The 25,484-nt window shown below is 33.0% G+C and overlaps 1 protein-coding gene and 1 long non-coding RNA gene across 2 annotated transcripts; one reads left to right on the forward strand and one right to left on the reverse strand.

The window, feature by feature from the left end:
- Positions 1 to 10,892: 10,892 nt before the first annotated feature.
- Positions 10,893 to 13,502, reverse strand: LOC112779685 (uncharacterized). The gene is made up of 2 exons (XR_011877411.1): positions 13,326 to 13,502; positions 10,893 to 13,091 (listed from the first exon to the last, which is right to left on the reverse strand). It is a non-coding gene; the product is annotated as an uncharacterized lncRNA (long non-coding RNA).
- A 1,012-nt stretch (positions 13,503 to 14,514) lies between these two features.
- Positions 14,515 to 23,756, forward strand: LOC112779683 (uncharacterized). The gene is made up of 24 exons (XM_025824020.2): positions 14,515 to 14,974; positions 17,399 to 17,616; positions 17,822 to 17,927; positions 18,043 to 18,144; positions 18,264 to 18,323; positions 18,634 to 18,712; positions 18,847 to 18,994; positions 19,301 to 19,427; positions 19,533 to 19,713; positions 19,946 to 19,974; positions 20,159 to 20,307; positions 20,480 to 20,582; positions 20,683 to 20,778; positions 20,870 to 20,925; positions 21,011 to 21,134; positions 21,653 to 21,715; positions 21,832 to 21,891; positions 21,980 to 22,141; positions 22,338 to 22,411; positions 22,501 to 22,594; positions 22,707 to 22,843; positions 22,938 to 23,018; positions 23,123 to 23,228; positions 23,519 to 23,756. The coding sequence occupies exons 1-24, from the start codon at positions 14,798 to 14,800 to the stop codon at positions 23,585 to 23,587; spliced, it is 2,601 nt and encodes an 866-aa protein (XP_025679805.1). The 5' UTR covers positions 14,515 to 14,797; the 3' UTR covers positions 23,588 to 23,756.
- Positions 23,757 to 25,484: the final 1,728 nt, after the last annotated feature.

Here is a 25,484-nt window from a genome sequence, read left to right on the forward strand (position 1 = left end):
AATTCCAAAAACCACCTTCCTTGTCAGCACAGAAAAACACAAGTCCAAAGGGGTTAAAACCAGAAAAAAACTACCTACATGAAAAAATTACAAATTTAAGACCAATCCATAGAGAAAGCATACAAGGTAGACCAAAAAATTTAGACTTTATGCGGAATTTGAAGTGAAATTCTGAAGAGAAGGACCAAGCACCAAGCTTTAGCTTCAATAAGCAAAATATTTAAAATCAGTGAGCAGCATCAAGCAAAAGCACAAGCATCAAGCTTTACCTTCAGTGACCACAAGCACAAAGGAGGAGGCAACCACCGAACAGAATACCGCCAAGCAAAGCAACGACACACCATGATCCACACGGACTAGCGGAGCAGCAATGGACCACCAGCAATGAATATAAAGCTTAAATCCTAAATCAACCAATGATAAACCCTAACTACCTAAATCAGAATGACATAATGACACAATACTACTTTATATGTTGAAATTTCAAAACCACAACACTACTTACCTTCTTAATGAAGCAAAATTGATGAACACATCAGTAGTAGGATGGCAGCACAAGCTGCTTCAATGCTGCAACAGAATAAATCACAAAGAGATAATAAAACAACAAAATTAAAAGAATTCCACTTACCAAACTGCAGAAATATGCCCAAAAAAGGTGAAATCAAATAATTAGATAAAAAATCATAATCGAGAACAACTTTAAAAAAATCCTAAGGAACCATCTACGGTAATAGTGGCGTCGCAGCAGTGGGCTTCTCTTCACGGTGAACCAGTTGCGGCGGCTACGAAGGAATGACAATGGAAGTGGGTGGCTCGACGATGGGGAGGCAGAACGGTGGCAGTCCGCTCGCGCATCCTCTTCTACCACTCACGACGACGACACGACGGTATTCCTCTCCTCCAACGTCTCCTCTCTCTCCTCCTCGATTCTGAGCTCCTGGCGCGACACGACGGCAGCGGCAAGGAGCGCGGCGGCATGAGCACCACGGCGCACTCCCTCTCCTCTCCTCGCATGACCCACTTCTCCCTCGGTTCTCTCTTCCTCTCCGCCCTCCCTTTCTTTCTTTCCTTCTTTCTTTTCTTTCTTTGCTTCTGCATCTATGTATGTATAATTGAGTGGAGGGAGTGCTGTAAGGGGGTGTGAGCGGCGCTGTGTGAGGAGAGTGTATTAGTGTAAGGTGAGAGTGTTGTTAGAACTTAGAAATTAGGGATAAGGTTTTAGGTAAAAATAGGTATAAAGGTAATTTGGCAATTTTTAATAAAAATACGGATAGTATATAATTGAAACCAATTTTAATTTAATAAAATTATTTTTAAAGAAAATATTATTTAATTATAATTTTATAAACTAATTTTAAAGAAATATTATTAAAGTTTTAATTTTAAATTAATTTTACAAAATTATCTTTAAAAAAATTATTTAATCAAATTACTAAAATTTTAAATTCTAAATAAGAAAATATTTAAGGAGTGAAGAGTGAAGTAAGGGTTAGAATTAGGGTTTTTACTAGTTACATTTGTTTTTATTTTTAAACTTTAACTATTTTTATTTGTGTTTAACAATTAATTTTTTAATTTAAAAATTAATTTCTAGTTAACATTTAAGACTTGATTATTAGTAAAAATTATATATTAATTTTATAAAAAATATAAAATAATATATACTATTTTTAAAAATTAATCCTTTAATCTTTAATTTCTTTATAAAAAATAATTAATTAATACAAATAATATTTTAAAAAATTAAATTTTGGAAACAAAATAAAATTATTTTAAAGATTTTAACATTTTAAAATTTTTTTAGTTACAAAAATTCTTATATTTTGTGACAAACAAATAACTTGTTACAAATAATATTAAATTTTGTGACAAATATATTTTTGTTACAAAATATTTTAAACTTTTGCAACAACTTCATTTTTTGTTACAAAATATTATAAAATTTTGCAATAAAATATCGATTCGTTACAAAAGCCAATATAATTTGTAACAAAAAAATCAAATCATTACAAAATATAAAAACATTTTGTAACAAATCGTATTGTTGTTACAAAATATTATTATTATGTAACAATCACTAATTTTTGTTACAAAAAATTAATTTTTTGTAACGGTTTTAAATTTATTATAAAGTTTTTGTTACAAATGTTCCATTTTCTTGTTGTGCATGTCAGGATCGACGACTGCATCAACAGCGTTGTTGTCGTCCTCTCCAGTAGGCTAGGATTACTGGGTTGCGGCCTCTAGTCTCTACGTGTAGGACTCCTGCATAACACACGTTAGATGGCGGATGACAGTTAATTGAAAATGTGACATCAAATGATGTTTACTCACATAATGATCCATAGACTGCTGATCAGCAAATATCTTCTTGTTCTCCTTCAAACCATCATCTGTATGATGGGAGATGGTGGAGGGACATCTAGTTGGAATTCATGAGAGGATTCCGGTACTGCGGTGTTTATCGCTAGAAGAGGCATCGTCGTCAAAATAGTGGGCTGCTGAGTGGATGGAGGTGGTGGAGGAGTCCACTCTAGTGAAGCAAACGGACGACTTCTTGGTGGTGGGCGTGGCGCAATAGAAGGAGCCATGTAGTTCGGTTAGGGACCATGAGGAACAACTAATCATATGCACTAATTGCTTATGACGTCTCAGGGGTAGTCAGAATAGAGGGCGATGACTGAGAAGTCCCATGTGTACCAGTAGACATCCTCCCTTTTCCACGACCACAAGGCCGATTTGTGACACATCTGTCTATCGTCATGTCTGCATAGAACATACCAACAAACACATATATGTCACAAAAATAATATAATAGCAAAAATATGTTACAACCTATAACTCAAATCACAAAAACCTCAGAAAGAGACTAGTTAACAAATTTTAGACTAAGTCATGCTTTTAAATAAATCAGGCTCAAATATGAGCAGAAAATTTCTATCAAGTCATAAAGTAAACTTAGGTCATATAACTATGATACAAATATGACTTTTTAACGACAAAATACGTGACTGTAAAAATTAATAAAAAATCCTTAATTTATTGAATCTCAAGCAATCCACATTCACAACTATTCAATATGCCTAACATGATCAACTAATGTAAATCACATGGTAGCTACAAACATGCAATTTAAAATCCAAAATATTCATAAAGACATATTCACAAGCAATTGGTGTATGAAATAAACGAGAACAATGCAAATAGTTTTGGACAAAGCCTTAATCATTCAAAATTAAAAAATTTGGTCAATTAAAAACACATCACATTCAATCATCAATGCATAATAACAAGAATAATGTGGAATTAAGAATTGAACCAAAATTTTATTAAGAGCTCTTTGAGGCATTTTTTACAAACACTTGGTGTTCAAAATCATGAAACACATCAAATAACACAACCAAGCAGTTTCTCAACATCAATTAACAAGTATAGTACACTAGCAGCAGTAGTTCGCAACATTACCAACCACATATCCAAACAAACAGTTTTAATCAATCAAGCGATTCACAATTTCAAATACTTTACAGCAACTTAAAACCTAATACCCTAAATCTAACCTATCTTAACAACCTAAATCACAAAAATCTGAAAACTAAATTGAACCAACCATAAAACTTATTCAAAATTTAAAACTAAAATTCTAATCAAACCTAAACTAAATTAAACTAAAATTAATGGAATTAAAACAAAAATTGGTTCAAGAACCTACAACGGAGAATACAGAAATAGGGGAAAGACACAGTAGTGACGACGATGGAACAAAGTAGCAGCGACGACGATGGTTCAAGAACCTAAGGCAGCGACGGTGTTGGTTCAAGAACACGAGGCAGTAATGGCGATGGAACGAGGCAGCAGCGATGGAGACCTACAAGGCAGCAGCGACGAAGACCCACAAGGCAGCAGCGATGGCGATGGAACCCTTAACAACGACAATGACGTTACAAGGGAGAGGAGTGGGAGTTATAAGGTGAGAGAGAAGAAGAGAGGAGAAGGAAAAGTTGCAGAAATGAAAGAGAAGGGTTTCTAAATTCGAATTTCATTCAATTTTATCGTTGGATTTACTAGCGGATAAATCCGACGGTAAGGTGCTGGTCATTGTCCAAAATGCCATGTTTCACTAATTCATGTTATCGTCGAAATTTTTTAACAGTAAAATTAGCGCTTATAAAATAAATTTTTGCTTTCTTTTTACTGTTGAAATTAGGGATTAATTATGGAATCTGACGGTAAATTTTTTGGGGACAAATTTTCACTCATAACCATTAGAAAATCCGCTTCTAAAAGAAGAAATTTAAAAAGAAAATTATTTTCAAGTACAGTGATCATCGTTGTCTTATGAATCTTTTGAAAACCAATGGTTTAACATTCAAAACTCCAAAACCTTTTTAATAAAAATTAGTTAATTATCCAAAATACAAAACCTTTCTTTTAGTATAAGAAAATCTTAAAAGTTTCCTTGACTGTATGAGTGACCAACCTGTTCCAAGCATAGGTTCATTACGTCTATGCTGAACCAGCTTGATTTTTCATACTTAACTAAACCTCAATCAGAAAGTAATCACGGCCCCCAAACCATCATATAATCAATCAATACTATCATCAGCTCATCACCAATACTCAATCTCAAAAGTATCACAACAGGAACAGCCCTCAGCGCCTCCTTCACCCATCAAAGGGATCTCCCAGAAACAAACACAGGCAAAATAGACAAGGAAAGCAGAGGTATAGTGGTAGCCGTACGAATTCTCACACTTCGTACAACCAAACCAGCAAGTGCACTGGGTCATCCAAGTAATACCTGAGCGAGTCAGGGTTGATCCCACGAGGATAGTGGTTTGAAGCAAGCTATGGTTATCTTGTAGATCTTAGTTAGGTGAGTAGGAGATGTAGGTATGTTGTTTAATTACATAAAAGAAATAAAGAGATCTTAACTAGGTTGATATGTTTATAATGATAAGAAGATGGTTAAGGCTTGGAGATGCTTTGTCCTTCTGGATTAACTCTGGTCTTACTGTCTTATTCAACTGTGAATGATTTCTTCTATGGCAGGCTGTATGTGATCAACGCCTTTCTTGAGAGGTTGCTAATACTCCTCCAGATCTGAACCCCATGGTTAGTGTGGATCCATTCTGATTGAGGGTGAAGCTCCTGCAGTCCATTCTCCTTAATGATCCTACTCAAAACGCCACAGACAAGGTCGAATCTTCCGGATCAAAGAATGCTGCGCCTTTGGGTTCTAGCCTCTACCACAGAGACCCTAATCTCCCCATACCTCGGCTGAAATGATGTTTCGAGAAGTCCCCAACGAAGTCATAGATTAGCTGTCTAAGAGATGTATAATCAAGCTAGCAGTTCAATGCTTTCCAGTTACGTATTCACACAAACCCAAGAAGAATACGGATGGTTGTCAGGCACGCGGTCTTAGAATGAAGAATGAAGATGATTGTCGTGGGTCATCCCGTTCATCAAGTTGAAGAACGAAGATACATCTTAGAATTGAATCAAACACAGATTGAGGAGAAATAGTAATACTTTTATTAATCCATAAAACTCAGCAGGGCTCCTCCCCTCAACCTAGGAGGTTTAGAAACTCATACTGATAGAAAATACAATGTGAAAAACGAAATATGGCTGATCTCCCCTTGAAGATCGTGTAAAAGTTCTTTAAATACTAAGCTAATGACTAAGGATTACATAAGAAAGGGTAAAACAGTCTTTTAGTGCTAAAATCCACTTCTAGGGCCCACTTGGTGAGTGTTTAGGCTGAGTTTTTATGAGAACCATATGCTAGGAGGCCTCTAGGGCATTGAACGCTGGCTAGGGGGTCCTTTCTAGGCGTTTGAATGCTGGTCTCTTCTCCTTGGGCGTTGGACATTAGAATAGGGCAGGAGGCTGGCATTGGATGCCAGTTTTGGGCCTTTAATTCTGAAGCAAAGTATAGACTATTATATATATTTGGAAAGCTCTGGAAGTTAGCTTTGCATAGCCATTAAGAACGCTTTATTTGGACTTCTGTAGCGCCAGAAAAGCTCTTTTGAGTGAAAGGAGGTTAGATCCAGACAGCATCTGCAGTGCTTTTTCTGCCTCTGAATCAGACTTTTGCTCCAACTCCTCAATTTCATCCAGAAAATACCTGAAATTGCATAAAAATACACAAACTCAAAGTAGAATCCAAAAATGTGAATTTTACACTAAAACCTATGAAAACATAATAAAACTTAAACAAAACATACTAAAAACTATATGAAAATGATGGCAAAAAGCGTATAAAATATCCGCTCATCATATAGATAGCAGTTACAACAAATAATTCAGATAGCAGTCAGTTAAGTAATTACGGAAACCAAAACAAATTCAAACTCAAACAAAGCGTACAAATGCATATGATGTATGTCTACCCTATGGCCGATGAGTCTCATCTGTCGGTTATATAGCTAAACCCGATATGTCCGGTAGCTGTCCCTGGACAAAACACCAAACATGGAGCAAGTGGAACCGATCCACGATTCTTGCATCTTAACCGCATACCCGGAGCAAAGGAACAACCTCACCCTTGTCTCTTACCCAGGTGATGTTACAATTCTCGACCCGGAGCAAGCGGCGACAGAACTCAACCCTTGCCTCTTACCCGGAGTCTCAAATTCTTACCCGGAGCAAGTGGATAACACCACTGCATCTTACCCGGAGTCTCGACTCTTACCCGGAGCAAGTGGATAACATCACTGCATCTTTCCTAGAGTCTCAACTTATACCCGGAGCAAGTGGACAACGCCATCGCCTCTTACCCAATCACATATCTCTCATTTAATTTCAATTTTATTTTCAAATCCATTCTCAATATTATTCAATTCAATCAAAAAAATCATACTTGAAAATCAATCCTTCATCATCCTTCAAAACGTAATCCTTTCTAAATAACTGAAAATCAAATCATATAATCCTTAAAACCAAATCTTTCTAAATAACCACTTCAAACGAAGTCTCCAATTTTATAAAAATTTCGGCAGCATCCCCTCTAAAACTCATACTCTGCCACCCTTCTCGAGTCCCATCCAAACATTCCTCAAACCTTTCTCAACCATTTTCAAATAGCAAATCATTTCCAATAATCAAATCGTTTCCAAATATCAAATCATTTCTAAATTTGTTTGAACCGAATTCTGATAATAAATCTCTTCCAAACCAAACCAATTTCAATATTAAATCTTTTCTAAAATCAACTCATTTCCAAAATCAAACCAAATTCTAATATTAAATCTTTTAAAAAGTCAACTCATTTTCAATAACAAAACATTTTCAAATCTCAAGAAAATCAATTCGACAACTGCCAATTTAACAAAATCAATAACTCAAAATATTCAACCTTCTCAAACAGTCAATAATCCCACTAGACAAACAATTACAATCATCCAAAGTAACTCAATTCAATCCATAAGACTCACGAAATCATAAAATAAAATATATTTTTCAAATCAATATCTATTTATAACGATTCTGTGATATAAAATAAGTGTTAAGAAAAGCCCCTACCTCGAATGGTCAAAACCAACTAAACCAACGCGTCAAGAAAACCTTTCCTCCTAGGCCCACAATCAACGACATCAAATCCAACTATTTCCCGCAGGATCAACAACCACAAAAGCACTATCCGACAATAGTAACTCAACCTTGGGATTTTAGCGTCGCAAGAACCTTAGTAATATATAACAAAACAACAATTACAGAGGTTCGAAACGAGGAACAACTTGTTGTACTTACGAATAAGCGGGAGAACATAGCAGTGGCAGCTCCGGTGACGACACAGCCGCTTGATGTCGCATGCTCAGCCACAGAACTCAGCATGCAAGATTCGGAACTCAATCCAAGAAGACAAGGGCTCTAGCGGTGGTTTTTCGGCGGCTAGAACGGCATCTATAACGGCAGCGGACAGCCCAACGGCGGCGAGATGACAATGATGCTTCCTCTTCTCCCTCGCGAACTCGTCTCTCTCCCTCTCCTCTGTTTGCGATTCACGGCAGTGGCACTGGGCGGAGGCAACGACGGCGGGCTTGACGGCGATTACAACTCTGCGACGGCTCCCTCTCACACTTCCTTCGTTCACGATTCCACGACGGTGACTCTTCTGCAGACCCTCTCTCTCCGACGCATCTCTCCTCCAGGATGGCGCAACTGGAAGCGATGAGGACGAACGGTGGCAATGCGGGTGATGGGTTCGGTGGTGACAAGCTGGCGGCGGCTCTGACTCAATATCGACACTTCCTTTTCCGTGATACTCTCACCCTCACGTGCGTCCCTCTCCTCCTGGTGACACAGCAGCAACGAGGGTGGCAGTGATGCCCATCGGCGCTGTCTCCTTTTCCCTTTCTTCCCTTTTCTCCCCCGATTCCTCCTCATCTCTCTTTTTCCTTTCTTTTTTTTCTCTTTTCTCGTGGGTGGCGGCTGGAGGGTAGGAAGGGGAGTTAGGGTTAGGGCTAGGGTTTGTGGATTTTGATTTGGGAATTAGGTTTTGAGTAGGTATTTTTAATAAAATTAGGGGTAATGTAATCATTTTAATAAAAATAAAAGGATAGATTAATAATTTAAAATCAAATTAAATACAAAATGATTATCTTTAAAATACAATCTTATTATCAACTTGTAAATTATTTTCAAATATATATTAATTCAATGAAGATAATCAAATTAATTCTCTTTTATTTATAAAATAAGGTTTAAAATTTAATTATTCAAAATTATATAAAATTATCTAAAAATATAATCTTGAGTAAATATATTAAATCGTAAAATAACTTATTATTTTTTCTTCTTGGATATCAAGAATGGCCATAAAGAATAAAGACTATCAATTTACTGAAAGAATACGCTTTCCAAGAAGAGATAATGGAGGTTCTTGCGGATGTGGCTTCCAATTTGGATGACATGATCAAAGATTTGAACAACTTGCAGGCAATTCCCCTAAAAAGTGATGGTGGTGATGGTCGTCTTGGTGATGGTGATGGTGGTGATGGCAGTCTTGGTGATAGTGTGGTGGTGTTGTAGACAGAGACGGATCCAGAAATGATATTATGGAGGGGCCAATAATATATATAATATTAAAAATTCTGTAAAAAAATTATATAATATAAGATGTATTATAAAAATATACGGATAGAGAATATATTTTAAAGTAAAAAAAATATGTGTATATTTTTTATTAATGAAGTAGTCGATTTTTCGTATCATAAAATTCACCGATAATAGAATTTATGTCAAAATTTTCAACAATTTTCTTTTCAATATAATTAAAAGACAATTAGCAAGAAATTCATCTTTTATTTTGTTTCTAAGTTTTTTTCACAATATTCATAGTTGAAAAAGATCTCTTAATTGTAGCAGTTGAAACAGAGAGAATTAATACCAAATGAATAAAAAAAACAGCCACAAGAAGAAAAAGAATTCACTTTATGAGATTTAAAAAATTTTATTTAATTAAAAAATATTAGTAATAATATCTTTTTCATATTTTTTTAATATTGTTACTTATTTTTTAGATATTAAAAATTATTAATATTTAAATTAGACTGAACTTTTATTTATACTAAACTAAATACTAAATATTTTTTAAAAAAAATTAAATTATATATAATAATTTATTACTATTAAAAAAGTTTGGGGGGGGGGAGGCCGCCACTTGCCCCCTTATGTCCGTCCCTAGTTGTAGATGATTAAAGTAGTGGTAAGAGAGAGCTAGTTATGATGAAAATTTGTAATTTGGAAAAAAAGAGATGCAATGGTGTTAAAAGTTAATTAGAAAATAAAAAATAAATATACTTTGAAAATTTGGTTAATTTTAAAAAAAAATTAACAAAAATTTAAAATTTAAATATTTTTATCACATAATCTTTTTTATGAATATAAGTTTAGCTTTTTATTGTTAGTTTTTTCACCATTCTAAATATTTATGAATAAAGTGACTTTTTTATATATATTAATAGTTCTTAAAATTGGAACAAATTGATTAGCCTCAAGAAAAATTGCTAATTTGGTTTAATTAGGAATTTCGTCATTTGCGGTTTTATACAACACAAAAAGTAGGACAATTCTATAACAAAGAAGTCTTGTGTAGAAATAATAAAAAAGAGTATACAATTTATTTTAAAAAATTAATAAAAATAAAATAAAATATAAATAAATATTTAATTATTTATTAAAATAAATATTTTTCTTTATTATAACATGTACCAAAAATGATTACCTAATTAGATAACCACTCCATTAACTTAGAATATTTGCTTTTGATATATCTTTTAAAAAAAATTAAAATATTATCAGAATTTATTATTTAATTTTTTATTATTAATTAGTTATTAATATTTAAAAATATAGAATAAAATATATTATTAAATTATTAAGTACAAACAATTAAATAGTATCTTTCAATAAATTATGATGGTCCATAACATTCTGCCATTCTGGTACTATTTTCCTTCAATATAATTTATGCTCTCTCCACGTGACTAATTTCTTTTCACAATATGAATTGCTTTTATTGTTTTTCTTCTGTCAAGGCCTAAATAGTATTTCTCAAACTTAAATAAGCATGGCTCATCATTTCAATAGGTTAAATTTAACATTTATTTTACACCTAAGTTTCTTATGTAACACCCTACCACACCAAATTTTACGCTTAAGTCGTAAAATAGAGATAGTGTGGTATTACGACTTCTAAAATAAAATATATACATGTAATAGTAGAAAGATTATAATACACTAGGAGCCTTGAAGGATAGAGGAAATAAAAATCGCGAAATAAAAGCACAACGCTCAAGAAACGAGTTAACTTGCGTGTCAGGAAAACCATAACTATCGAACATAAGATAATAAAAATAGGAGTAGAGCGTCAAAGATACAAAATAACAAGCTCTTAACTCAGCCCGCAAAGCCAAGGTTGGCCGAAGAATATTTACACATATATACATACATATCCAAAATCCAAATATATATAAACAAAATCCTGTCTCTCCATAAATCTCTAAGAGGATCAAAAGAATAAGTTATGCGGAGAGGAAGCTAAGTATATATATACATCACTGTACAACAAAATGACGCAGTAACCACTTCGCTTCGGGTGTCCAGACGCCTAATAAGATGCCTCTCGACCTGCATATGAAAAATAACAACATAATATGAAATGAGAACCGGAGGTTCTCAGTATGGTAAAGGTGCCACACACAGAATATATAAGATAGTCCTCGGAATGCCAGAGGCAATCCTAAAACGCCGACACTCAGATTATAGAGCTTAAAGTATTAAACAAAAGCCATAAAAGGTGGTTTACTAAGAGTATCTAAACCTAACTTAACTTAACCTTAAATCCAAGTTCCATATTGCCATTCCTCCATACTTCCATCTCTGTAAGCATTTCATAGACAAATAAACAGATAAAGGCAAGCACAAGAAGGTTACATGTACTGCAGGTAACAAATATATATTTAGCATGGCAAGTACACTTAGGCACACCCAGTTAATGCACAGACAAGTAATTCAAGTAGAATGCATATGATGCATGCTTGTCCTATGGCTGATGAGGCTCATTTGTCGGTTATCCAGCCAACATGACAAGTCCGAAAACCTTAGACTGTCCTTCGACATACATCCCCAAGAGTCTATGCATAGCTTTTTCTCAAATAATCAATATTGCTCAATGGGGTTAACATTCCTGGGAATTTATAAGTGCCCGGTCACCCTTACGTCATAGGGTCAACAGAGTATCGAGTTTTCAACCTAGTACATGTGGTGGCAAGCCACGGTACTTTACCCAAGGAATCTTGTATCTCAGATCATTTAATCATTCAAGCCAAGTATCATACATTATCATTCATTTGATTTTTAAGTAAAGTATCATACATGATCATCCATAACATTTCATAGCCAATTCATCACTTTTCAGCTTTACTTCATCTCCAAGTTATCCTCATTTCCTAACTTCTTCTAATTATCAGGTTTAACACTATTATTTATGACTAAAGGAATGAAAATGGAGGTTTAGAGGTTTGAAATAAGGCTTTAAAACTCAAAAGTCATGTTTGCTGGAACAGGGTCCACGCGTGCGCGTGGAAGGTGAAACTACAGCCGCGCGGGCGTCCCTTTGTCATGCGTACGCGTGGGTAAAAACTTCATGTCACGCGTGCGCGTGGGTCATGCATACGCGTGGACATGCTTGCTAGCCCCCTGTGCGTACGCATAGGACCTGTCGCGTACGCATCTCCAAACATCCATGCCACGCGTACGCGTGGACGTACGTTCTTTGAAAAAATCAGATTCAGTAGCAGAGCTGCAGAATTTTAGAAAAACCAGTTTTGAGGTATAATCTTCCAACATCCATAACTTCTTCGACTTAAAATATTTTTCACCCGTTCTTCGAACGGCATAAACTTCACGAACCCAATTTTTATTTTAAAACAAGTTGGAAGCAAATTGAGGGTCCGGAAACCAAGTTATGCCTTGCCGAAGTTCGGCCAAAAACCAACTTTTGCAAAAGTACCCAAACCTCAATTTTCAATCAAAAACTCCATTCCTTTTACCACCAAACCTGCATCCTTCAATGTAGTATACCCCTTTCTCATCATTTCAACAATCAGCACAATAAACCTATCTCAAATTAGCAATAATGTACTTTGAATATCCAAATCCATCAATTAAAACCAATAAAAAACCATAGTTTACCAATCTACTATCATAAACATACCACAAGTCCATTCCATAGTTTACCAATCTACCATCATAAACATACCACAAGTCCATACTTCTCCAAATCATCAATTAATCAACCAGCACCAAGCCAAACTTATTTTCTCACAAGATACTAACAATATATATATACTCATGCATTTCAACCTATCCTGCGGTCATCTAGCCTAAGTTTTCACAGAACATTATATATTAAATGCAAGAAACCTAAACCATACCTTGGCCGATTTCCACGTAGTGATCAAGGCAACTTATTTAATACAAACACAGCCCCTCCAAAACTCAATAAACACTAGGCTCAGCTTCCTCCAAGTTCCAATATTCACAATTTTAAGCTCCAATTATTTATTCACAACCTAATACACATTTATAACACATATATACCCAATTTAATACTCAAAGCTTAAATTCAATGAAATTAAAATAGAATTATGGTATCTTCACCTTACCCAAGCTTCACATAAGTAAGAGTAAACGTTTTTCTCAAGCTAATTGGATTCTAAAACATCAAAAATCAAAGAACTTCAACATTCCTACTCAATTCTCGAAAATTTGGGAGAGAGGAGGCTGAGAGTGATTAAATAAGTTACCAATAAAATTGTTTTGGTAGAAATGTAGAGCTCGACGCGATGGACGCGTGGCCGCAAACGGTGCAGCAATCGGAGCTTGGACGGAGAAGTTACGGCGAGTTGAAGGTTGCCGTAAGGGTTCGGGAATTTTCTTCTTTCTCTTCTCCCTGCTTTTAGCTTCAGCGTGCTTCTGAAAGTGAGGAAGAAGAGCCCGTAAATCACTTAAATGTGCTGTGCCGGTTGGGCCCACAGGCCCGGTTTGGACCCGGTTTAACCGGTTCGGTCCGTTCGGTTTAATCTTAGACCGTTTTCTTCGAAATTAGTATCAAAATTTTCGTTTCGATGAGCTCTATCCTAATTTGATATAATATTCGCATTTCGAATCTTCTTTATTAAAAACTAATTTATTAACTAATTATCTACTAATTTAACAGAGTTTACATCTTACCTAATATATCCTTAACAAAACTACTAAATATAGTAACTTTTAATATTTTTAAGTAATGCATTTAATATATTAAAAATAAATTTAAAAAAAAAACAAATAAGTCCTTGACCTTTTGATCCACAGATATTTAAGTACTCGAAAATTTGAAAATACATTTAAATTCCTAACCTTTTTAAAACCTAGACATATTGATATCTCATGTTCAGTTGGATCTGTCAAATTCAACAAAAAAAATCTCAACGTAACTCCCGTATACTGACTTGGTTGATACGGATGCACACGTGAGAGAATTTTTAAAATTGAACAAATTAGACTCAGGGATCGATATGTCCAGATTTTGAAGAAGTTAGAAACTTAAATATATTTTTAAATTTTCAGAGACTTAAATGTCTGCGAACTAAAAAGTCAGGGATCGATTTATCCTTTTCTCTAAATTTTGGTTTAGTTAAAACATCAAATGTTTTTTAATCAACAAACAGCTAACAAAATAGTAGACAAGCAAAGTAGATTAAAGGAAGGAAACGAAAAATTGAGAAAACGAGAAATGTTGGTTTATCATTATAATTTTCTAAAACGCACATCACAATCTAATGCTGAATATACTTACGTCCAACGTGTCTGCAATAATGTTTTAAACTATTTATTTTCTATAAGTTTGACAAAATTGGATGAATTAATAATTAAGCTCTAATTGAGAGGAAAACCTTTTGTTTCAAAGGGTAATCCCAAGGGTTAAGTGCAGAAGAATCTTGCTTCCATCTTTTGTCTTTTGTAGTTCTACTTGTCTAACAAATTAAATTAGACCATTTATTGGTCTGCACTCAATTTCTATGTGTGGACATATAATTGAGTTCCACGTATAGAATTGAGCAAACCCCCCTCTATATATAGTAGTAGGCACAATGTGATTACATATGCAAATTGCTCCACTATATATACAGGGCGTTCATGCAAGTTTTTTTCATAAAATAATTTGGTTTTTCTACTATTAATAGAAGAATAATAGTTGAATAATATAGTATTATTAAGGGGTAAGAAAAAGAAAATGATGAGAGTGGCAGTGGTGGGTGGTGGAATAAGTGGATTGGTTTCAGCATATGTGTTGGCCAAAGAAGGAGTGAATGTGACTCTTTATGAAAAAGAAGATTATTTGGGAGGTCATGCAAAAACTGTGAATGTTGAGGGTCTTGATTTGGATCTTGATTTTATGGTCTTCAACCGGGTAAGTACTCAATTAAATTAGTTATATTATCAAATCATAAATCATTACATCATTACGTGAATCTTTTGACCAGCCTTTGAATCGTAAACTTAATATCTTCTCAAATGAAATGAAACAATGGAGAAGCATATTCATAAAATAGGAAAAAAGTATATAGCTAGAGCATATACGAAAAAAATCTTAAAAACTCGAAATAATAAGTATGAAACCAGAGACCAGAGAAATATAGCTGCAACAAAACAGAGAATAGAGCAGATGAAACTGAAACACATTAAACCGCAAAGATATATGAAACTAAGGCATAATATATATAGGGAAGAAAATTGAAACAATTCCTTTGTTAAAATATCCAAACAAAATAATGGGTATAGTAAAGTAATTTAAATTCCGCCCAAAATTATGTTACCTATTTTAAAGTCGATATTTCAAAGGGGAAAAAAAGCACATGCACATGTTGAGCTTGATGAATCGTTGAAGATAGATTATTCAAAAATTGAACCTGAATTGGGTGATAGCACAGTTTTTTACGTTTTCTAATTGAAGCATTTTCTTGTTTTGTTTGGACTTTAGAGACCGACTTTACTCAAGGAGTCGATACGGATATTGAAAAATTATTAGAAATATACATAACATAGAGAAAACAAAGATGAATAAAAATCAAATTATAAGAATTAAAATGTGTCATACCTTATTTGTAAAAGATTTTGTTTGAACCTTATTTGTTAAATTTTCAACACATTAACTAGTTTGAAATAACCACAATAAATTTCAACATATTTGAGATTGTAATTTAATTTTTATTTTTAGAGATTAATACTGAAGTTGGGTTATATATAATAATTATTTTTTCAATTATAATATACGTCAATTAAATTTTGTGGTGATTTATGGACTTATTTTTCTAAATATTTTGGAGTGACGGTGATGAGTTTCATATTTTTTTTAATATTTTGCATTAAGACGAAAACCGTTTAGAATATAAATTGCCGTTATAATAACAACAAAAAATATATATTAATCAATGATATATTTTATTTTCATTTTCTATCTGTATTTTTTAAAAAAATTATTAGTTATTATATTAAACAATTAAAAAGGAGATTCAATTAATACTTAATGGATGATTCAAAAGTATAAAAAAACATAAAATTTTATATATAAAAGAACAATAGCATTTAACATGTCACATATTTAAGTGCTAGCTTTGCTAGTAAATTGTTCGTTATGATAATTCCATTTATACAAAGACAATTACAATTACAATTACAATAAAAAGAATAAAGACAATGAAGATAATAATTATCCCTACTTCAAATAATACATATGCTTAGGTTTTCACCATATATCTCATTATTACAATTATAATAAACTTGAGTAATAATGATAATCTTTTTTTTTTTTTTTTTCTATATTTACAATAGAAAGAACAAATCATAATTCAAATACACATTTATCTTATTCAAATGATAATCAACTTATATCTTCAGCATAACTATCATGAACCTCAATTACATATTATCTTCATTGAAACATTCAAAACACATAAATGTACAACCACAGCTTGATTTTTCCAGTCTTCCACCTTTGCTGCATTGAATATACTATTAGTTCAAAGCAAGCCACAAATTTATTCTCAGTTTCAACAAATATAGAGTTTAGGGCGTCTCCAATTTTTGGTTTGAATTTCATTTTATTTTGGGTCTCATACAATATTATTTAAATATTTATGAGATTATATATTAGAAAATTAATTTAAAATTTAATGTAAAATTTGTCACTTTAATATTTAGTTTCATTTTAATTTAACGTTACACAACAAAGTTACAATATTCATTTAATTGATATACAAATAATAATATTTTACTAGTTTTTCTGTAAAAATCAAAACTAATATCCAAAAAATATCCAATTAAAGTTGCTCGTAAAAATACATTCCCTCTTCATTAGATAAGCTTTGAATTTAATTATTGTGTGGCTCCTTTTTCAAATTATTTCTAATATTATTTATTCGTCAACACTCATAAAAATACACGTACCAAATAAGTATCAGTAATACACCAAAAATACAATTTTATTCTTATAAAACTATTTTGGCACGGCCATTAAAAAACTTTGCTTTTTTTTTATTATTATTATTATGCATCACTGAATGCACAACACAAATTAAAACATAATATCAATAATAAATCCAACAAATATGCAAATGATGAGAGAGCCTCCAGGAGTTAATAAGTCATTTTTTTTACGTGAGATATCATATATGTATATATGCTCTGTTTTTTTTTTTTTTTTTAATTGTTGTGGCCCTGTATTTGTCTCTAACAAGTGGTTGAAAAATGTTCCCACCTCTTAAAATGTTAGTTACTAATGCATTTTCCTCACTTGAAAGTACAATTAGAAAATGTAACATTGATAATTAAATAGGTATCTTATCCTAACATGATGGAGTTGTTTGAGAATCTTGGAGTTGACATGAAATTATCAGACATGTCATTTGCCATTAGTCTTGATGGCGGTCGCGGCTGTGAATGGGGCAGCAGAAACGGTTTGTCTGGTTTGTTTGCACAGAAGAAGAATGTGATCAACCCTCACTTCTGGCAAATGCTTAGGGAAATTATCAAGTTCCAAGATGATGTTACAAGGCAAGTAGTACTACATGAGAATAACAATGACTATACCACTCATTTTAGTGCGAGTCGAGCTTGTAAAAATAATACTCGTCATAACTCAAGTTATACGGATTATGAATGTCTAAAATTGAGAAAAGTAATGCAAATTTGCTAGTTCATGAGTGATTATATCCTAATAAATTGAGTTTGTTGTCTCATTTTCCAATAAAAAATGTAGCTATCTTGATATGCTTGATAACAATCTGGATATGGAGCGCAATGAGACCTTGGAGCAATTCATAAAGACAAAGGGTTATTCTGAATTATTTGTAAAAGCATATCTTGTGAGTAGTTCATTTTTATCTTAAAGACTTTTTTATTTCTATAAACATTACTTTGGTAGTGATATTATTAGTGTATGCTTATTAATTTGTTACAATATGAAATTAATGAATGTAGATTCCAATTTGTGGTTCTATATGGCCCTGCTCTTTTGAAGGAGTTATGAGTTTTTCTACTTTCTCAGTTTTCTCCTTCTTTCGCAATCACCATCATCTTCATGTAGCTAATAAAGAGAAAATCTATCTCATATTTATATAATGATGAATGATCTAGTTTCAAATATCCAAATAAAAAAAATAAAGGACTGCTTAATTCACTTGAACCTCTTCTCCTTGTAGCTCTTTGGAAGACCGCAATGGCTAACTGTTAAACATCGTTCACACACTTATATTAAGAAGGTGCCATATAGTAATTAATTTAGAGGAGTGCTAGGGGACCAGCACTTTTGTTAAATTCTGGCCAGCACTTAACCATCAAAAGAAAATTGAATGATTCTACACCATTAGATGCAATCTCACACCATTAAAAACATCATTGATGGCAAATTGATGGCTAAAACCCACAAAATCTGCTGGCCCCTTAGACTTTTTCATTAATTTATAATGTTAAGCTTGATGGTAGTGTCTCTTCATATAACTTATACCAGATATCTTTTAGTTTAAGCTTTAAATCAAGATTTTAACATTAGTTATTTGTTATAATAACTAGGTCAAAGAAGAGCTTGTTATAAGAGGTGGTCAAGCAATTACAAATTGTGAGGTGGAATTGGTTTCAGCAACAGAAAATGGTAAGTCATGTGTTTATTCCCTTGTTATACTCATGATTTTTAGTCATGCACATTTTCTTTTTCTTTTTTTTTTCAAATATTGAGTGTGATTGAATGATGTTGATTAAGCAACAATCTTAGAAATTTTGTTGCAGGATGTCTTGTGCACTGCAAAGATGGTTCCAAAAAAATGTATGATTGCTGCATAATCGCGACACATGCACCTGGCGCTTTGAGATTATTAGGAGAGGAAGCGACATACGATGAGAGAAGAATTCTAGGTGCTTTTCAATATGCATATAGGTAAGATTCATCTTAACATTTTTAACTCTTATCTTGGCTATTATCCATTCATCTTAACTAGTTAGGTTTGAAAGTGATTAATTTCATCAAAAGATATGATGATGATGATGATATTTTCTTGTAAGATAGAGTTAAAAATCAAGTTTTATAAAACTAGAAGCCTTTTTTTGCTTAAGAGTTTCCATGTTTGTTAAATAATGAATAATACTTTACAAAACATGCTACAAGGAAAAGATTGATCTTTACTCTTCGTGTACAAATAATATAAGTCCACATGCACAACAATTCTTTGATTTCTGTTGGCAGTGATGCTTTTCTTCACCATGACAAAAATTTAATGCCCCGAAATCCATCAGCATGGAGTGCATGGAATTTTCTTGGATGTAACAATAATAACAGAGTTTGTGTGACATTCTGGCTCAACATTCTTCAGGTCGGTAACAATTCATACAATGCATTTTTTCGTAACTTAAATCTACTAGAAGATAAGTGAACTATGAATAAAACTTGTTAGTTGACCTTATATTCTAATTTGCAGAATCTTGGTGAAACAAGATTACCCTTTCTTGTAACTCTAAATCCAAATGATACACCAAAAAACACCCTTCTTAAGTGGTCAACTAAACATCCAGTTCCATCAGTTGCTGCATTCAAAGCTTCACATGAGCTTCAAAAAATTGAAGGAAAAAGAGGAATTTGGTTTTGCGGCGCTTACCAAGGTACATTAATTTGACCTGGTTTTTGCCATTTAATTACAAGTTAAACCCTAGTTAAATTATAAACGTTAAAATTACTTATACACAAAAATACTAACATAAAACTCTAGATAGATGAAGTTACTTATGTATATCAAATCACGTTTTCTTTTTCAAGAACCACCTTTACTATTTTGAGACATTTTGATATGCATTAAATATACATGTGACATAATCAAATATTTGTGCTTTTCAGGTTGTGGATTTCATGAAGATGGATTAAAGGTAGTTAAAGAAACTTTATTATAATAAAAACAAGATTGAAATGTTTTTTGTTTAAAAGTAATACTTTCTTATACATGCATGAGACAATCGAGCCTTTTTTTATATCAATGATGGCTAATAGAAATTGCAAACTTTTCTGCGAATCTATTTTCTAAAAGACTAATCTATATGAAAAAAATTGCAGTCTGGCATGATTGCTGCAAATGCAGTTCTTGGAAGATGTTGTTCCCTCCAAACAAATCCCAAACACATGGTACCTTCCTGGAAAGAACTTAGTGCACGCTTTTTTTTGATGAGATTCCTAAGTTCCTATGTCAATACCGGTTGTTTAACGTAAGTTCACTTTTATATATTAGTGCGTAGATGCCTCTTTCACACTCTCAAGTTGGAATTTTATATTCGTGAAAAATAGTACTATTGTGACAATAATGATATTCTCGTAAAGATGATAGCATTGATTTTATTCTATTTCTTGAATCACTCGTCTATCTTGCATTGTTTACAGTTTATTGGAGGAGGGAGGAACAATGTTTACCTTCAAAGGAACCGATATGAAGTGCTCTCTAAAGTGTGTTATGAGAATCCACAGTCCCCAATTTTATTGGAAGGTGTGTGTTTTTTAGTGATGCAGGAAATAAAATTATTGATTTTCATTTCCACTTGTTGGCTTAAAACTAAAGCAAGTAACATTTTTTATGTGTTTGTCAGGTTATGACACACGCGGATTTAGGCCTTGCAGATGCATATATTAATGGAGACTTCTCCCTTGTTGATGAAGATGAAGGTCTTCTGAATCTTTTTCTGGTATGCATACTCCTTAGGATTTAATCAACACACAATTGTCGTATACCGTATTTCAGTCTTTACTTTCATATACTTTGTGCTTTTTCTACAGATTTTCATAGCAAACAGAGAATCAAATGATTCAAGCTCAAAATTAAAGAAAAATAGGTAAATTGTTGATTATGGTGTGTTAAAGTAATGAAATTTTATTTGTTTATTATCAACCTTTTTTTGTCATTTTTAATGTTTTCAGGGGTTGGTGGACACCAGTTTTCCTTACAGCTGGTTTAGCATCTGCGAATTTCTTTGTTAAGCATTACTTTAGAAAAAATACTATCGCACAATCTCGTCGCAACATCTCTATGCACTATGACCTGGTATAAGATCAATAAGTACCAAAGTTAGAAGCTTCATTGATATTTATTCTAAAGTAGTTGTTACAAGTATATACATGTCATCATTTATCAATATATAAGTTGTGTGAACATTCAATAATAGTCATGCACACTGAAAAATAAAAAATACAATAAATGAAATATTCTTTACCTAAATAGATAGTTCATAATTGAAATTTTGGTTTTTTTTTCCCTAAAAATATATGCATCAATAGTAGATCTGCTACATGCATGAACAACTATGATTTTACCTCCCTACCTTTTGGATTTTTATTCTACTTTCTATAATTAGAATATAAAATAACTAAATACATAATACGCAATTTGTAGATTAGGAAGTTACTTTATATTAGCTACAATATTGCTTGACAAAGAAGTTTTAGTTGAATAATTAATTATTTTCTTTTATTTATTTGATTTCTTAATTTATCTCAAGTGTTTGTTCGATCTATTGATCATCAATATCATTTTTTTGTAATTATTATTTGGTTTTTTTCTAGAGCAATGAATTATTTGCACTGTTCCTGGATGAAACAATGACATATACAACTGCAGTGTTCAAGGCAAGGCAATAACCTTCTTGAGTCCAAATTTGTTGTAAATGATACTTTTTCTCAATTTCTGTAGCCCTTGTTCACATTTACCTTTCTTCATCTGTATGTATATCTAATATATATAGAACGAAGATGAAGATTTGAAAGACGCACAGATGAGAAAAATGTCTCTTCTCATTGAAAAAGTAAGTTCCTTAGAATGCTACTTTATCAATGTATTTTAGTTAATAGATTGTAAAGGGTCTAACATTAGTTTTCTTTAAATAAATGAAGGCTAGAATAGACCAGACACATGAAATTCTTGAGATCGGATGTGGATGGGGAAATTTAGCCATTGAAGTCGTCAAACAAACCGGCTGCAAATGCACTGGCATCACTTTGTCTATAGAGCAACAAAAACTTGCGGAAAAAAGAGTTAGAGATGCTGGACTTCAGGTATATGACAAGCTAATTGATTTCATCAATCTCTCAACATAAATTCTAATTCAAAAACATGGTAAACTTAATATACAAGTCAAATGAAAGATGTTCATGATAGACATTAAATCTCCATCTTTAGTTCTTTCATTTTACAATCAAGATCATTGAATGAGTATGGTTCATGCTAAATATTGTGAATTCATGACTTCAGGATCATATCAAAATTCTTCTGTGTGACTATCGCCAACTATCGAAGACATTCAAATATGATAGGATTATATCTGTGTGAGCAAATTTCCAATTTAGCTCTACATAACTACATAGAATAGCAATATTTTTCAGCATATTGCTTAACATATAGAATGGTATTTCAGTGGAATGATAGAAGCAGTTGGTCATGAATACATGGAAGAGTTTTTCGGTTGTTGCGAATCACTATTGGTAGATGATGGACTCCTAGTTCTCGAGGTATAATTTTTTTGGAAACGCTTAGATTATAAAAAAGGAGTTACTTCTACTACAACAAAATTTGGTAACTAAATTGGTGCTAACCTTTGAAGATGGTTATCTTATTTTATAGTTCATATCGATCCCGGATCAGCGTTACAATGAGTGTAGGCGCAGTTCTGATTTCTTGAAGGAATATATTTTCCATGGGGGATGTCTTCCCTCCCTAAATAGGATAACATCTGCCATGGCAGCTACATCAAGATTATGGTACATTTTACTTATTACTGCTGACTTCGATGACCATGTACATCCCTTCATTCTTCTCTTTTCTTATAAATAAAATGAACATTTCTGAATGCAGTGTAGAGCATACTGAGAATGTGGGACCTCATTACTACCAAACATTTAAGAGGTGGAGAACTAGCTTCCTTAAAAATCAGAGGTATATCATTAATGTTGTCAAAACATACTTTAATGTATTAGCTGTTGAAATATTTTTTGTTACTACTTATGCTAATAAATGTATTTGGAAATTGTGTGTTTTAGTAAAATTTTGGCTCTTGGATTCGATGAAAAGTTCATCAAGACTTGGAAATATTATTTTGATTTCTTAGGTGCAGGTTTTAAGTCACGAACAATTGGAAATTATCAGGTATGATGAAACCAAATTTACAATAATTACATGGACAATACTACGATCCATTAGGATAAACTTAATTAAGAAAATCTTCCTCCTGTATATTATAACGAAACTTAAGAAAGTAATAGTAATGCAGCTAAAATTTAGACTACTCGTAAATAGTGCTTAACTAATTAGTGAAAGAGTTAATTAATATGGATTAAGGAGTAACATTAATCAGAATTTAAATATGTTGCTTACAATTAGAGGTAGATTAAGTAAAATCAATTTGTTTAATTTTTATTTATGTATGATGGTTGTAGATTGTTTTCTCAAGGCCTGGCAATATCACTACACTACAGGATCCATACAAAAGTTGGCCCTCGGCATAATGTTGAGAACAAGCCATGACACATAATAATAGCATACCACGTTGCTGCTTTACAAATCACAATTACAAAGGGAAGATTGGGCGATTATTCATTTTTAATATAAAAAAGAATATGTTTTGCAGTACAGACTACTATAAATAAAGATGATATTATGTATTTTGGTCTTTAATTGTCCTCCTAACACCTACATAAGTAAAAATATAAATATATATGTTAATTTTTAAAAACAAAAAGATAAAAAATAAAAAACTTTATTTATTTAATTTAAAAATTAAGAAGATAATTAGAAAAATGAGTTAAGACCTCTAATATTTTTCTTCGCATAATGTACACTTTTTTGTGATGAATATATAACAATGTCAAATTAAATATTATTGTTTGATGATACGATGATCTATGCTTCTTAATAATAATAATAATAATAATAATAATAGTACACACATGACAAATTATGTGAAAAATAATTCATATAAAATATTAATTTTCTCTATCTAAATCAAGGTTCTGAAAACTGGTTCGAATTGGCCGGTCGAATTATAAACCAGTAAAAAAGACGGATCGGTCAGAAGCTATAATTGCTGGATTTGAAAATCGCATTTAGACCGTTGAACCGACTGAAAACTGTCCGGACGAATCGAACCAGCCCTGGTCAGTTTTTAAAGTTTTTCCCAAATGGCATCGTTTGTTCAAAGACCCCTAGCCAAAGCTGCACAGTACCCTCGTCTCTCTCACTCACTCAATCACTCCTTCTCCTTCCTCTCACCTCTGCCTCTCATCGCTCCTCCCTCACTCCTTCACTTCTGTCCAGCCACTGCCCTGTCATTGCCGCCGTCCAACTGCCGGAAGCTTCCTTCCCCGCTACGATCGTCTCCGCCACTATTCGAACTTTGAAGCCACCGTCGCCACTGCAACTGGTCTTGCCTCATGCCTCCATCGCGCAGCCATTGTCCCGCCGAGCCGTCGTCTCCAACACAATTCAAACATTGAAGCCACCATCGCCACTACAACTGGTCTCGCCTCATGCCTCCATTGTGCAGCCACTGTCCCGCCACACCGTCGTCTCTACCACTGTTCGAACTTCGAAGTCACTGTTGCCATTGCAATTGGTCTTGCCTCGTGCCTCCATATAGCCACTGTCCCGTCACACCAGCTCTGTTCCACCGCACTCTAGCCCTTCAGCCGCGTCGACCCTTCCGTCGTGCCCCTGTCCTCCTCTGTGCTCTGTATGCTCTCTCTAAAATGTATTTGTTATTTTGTTAACTGTAGTTATTATTTTAATTGTTTAGTTAATCTGTGATTTTTCATTACTGTGATTTAGGATTGTGGATGATCTTGAATATTGATTATGATATGATGTGGTTCTGTTAATTGATTGATTTGATTCTGATATTCTTGATTCAAACATTGTTGTTGTTAATTTTTTTATTGTGTATCACTGTATCTAATTATCAATGTTGAGATTATTGAGTTGCTGTAAACTTGTAATACTGTTATTAGATTGTATTGTAATTGGATTGCTGGTAATTTTTAGGTATGGATGAAGAGAGTATCAACCAAGAAGCACCTAGGGATAATAATGCATAGAATAATTCAGCTTCGAATCCTATTGCTTCAAATGAAGCTTCTCACCCTCCTGAATCTAATAACGATAGTCAATCAGAAACTTTGGCTGATTTTGATGATTGATGACAAATTTTGATGTTGGCATTTTATGTTTGGTTGTTTCTTTTGTTATTTGACTTTTGAGTTTGTATTTGAATGAGATTATAATATTATGGTTTACGTAACACTTTTAATTTGGATGATATTTTAAAGTTTTTAGTAGACTATAATTATATTTTAGTGTGTTTATTATTTTATTTTAAAATAATTTTTCCAGTTGAACTACAGTCGAACC

Source organism: Arachis hypogaea, chromosome 19 (assembly GCF_003086295.3).
Source record: "Arachis hypogaea cultivar Tifrunner chromosome 19, arahy.Tifrunner.gnm2.J5K5, whole genome shotgun sequence".
NCBI lineage: Eukaryota > Viridiplantae > Streptophyta > Magnoliopsida > Fabales > Fabaceae > Arachis > Arachis hypogaea.

What these genes read in the sequence shown, in the direction of transcription:
- LOC112779683 (XM_025824020.2), top strand. Translation starts at nt 14,798, where the DNA reads ATGATGAGAGTGGCAGTGGTGGGTGGTGGAATAAGTGGATTGGTTTCA. An exon ending in TATTTGTAAAAGCATATCTT is followed by an intron (nt 17,928 to 18,042) that starts GTGAGTAGTTCA and finishes TAATGAATGTAG; the next exon opens with ATTCCAATTTGTGGTTCTAT. An exon ending in ATGGACTCCTAGTTCTCGAG is followed by an intron (nt 22,595 to 22,706) that starts GTATAATTTTTT and finishes CTTATTTTATAG; the next exon opens with TTCATATCGATCCCGGATCA.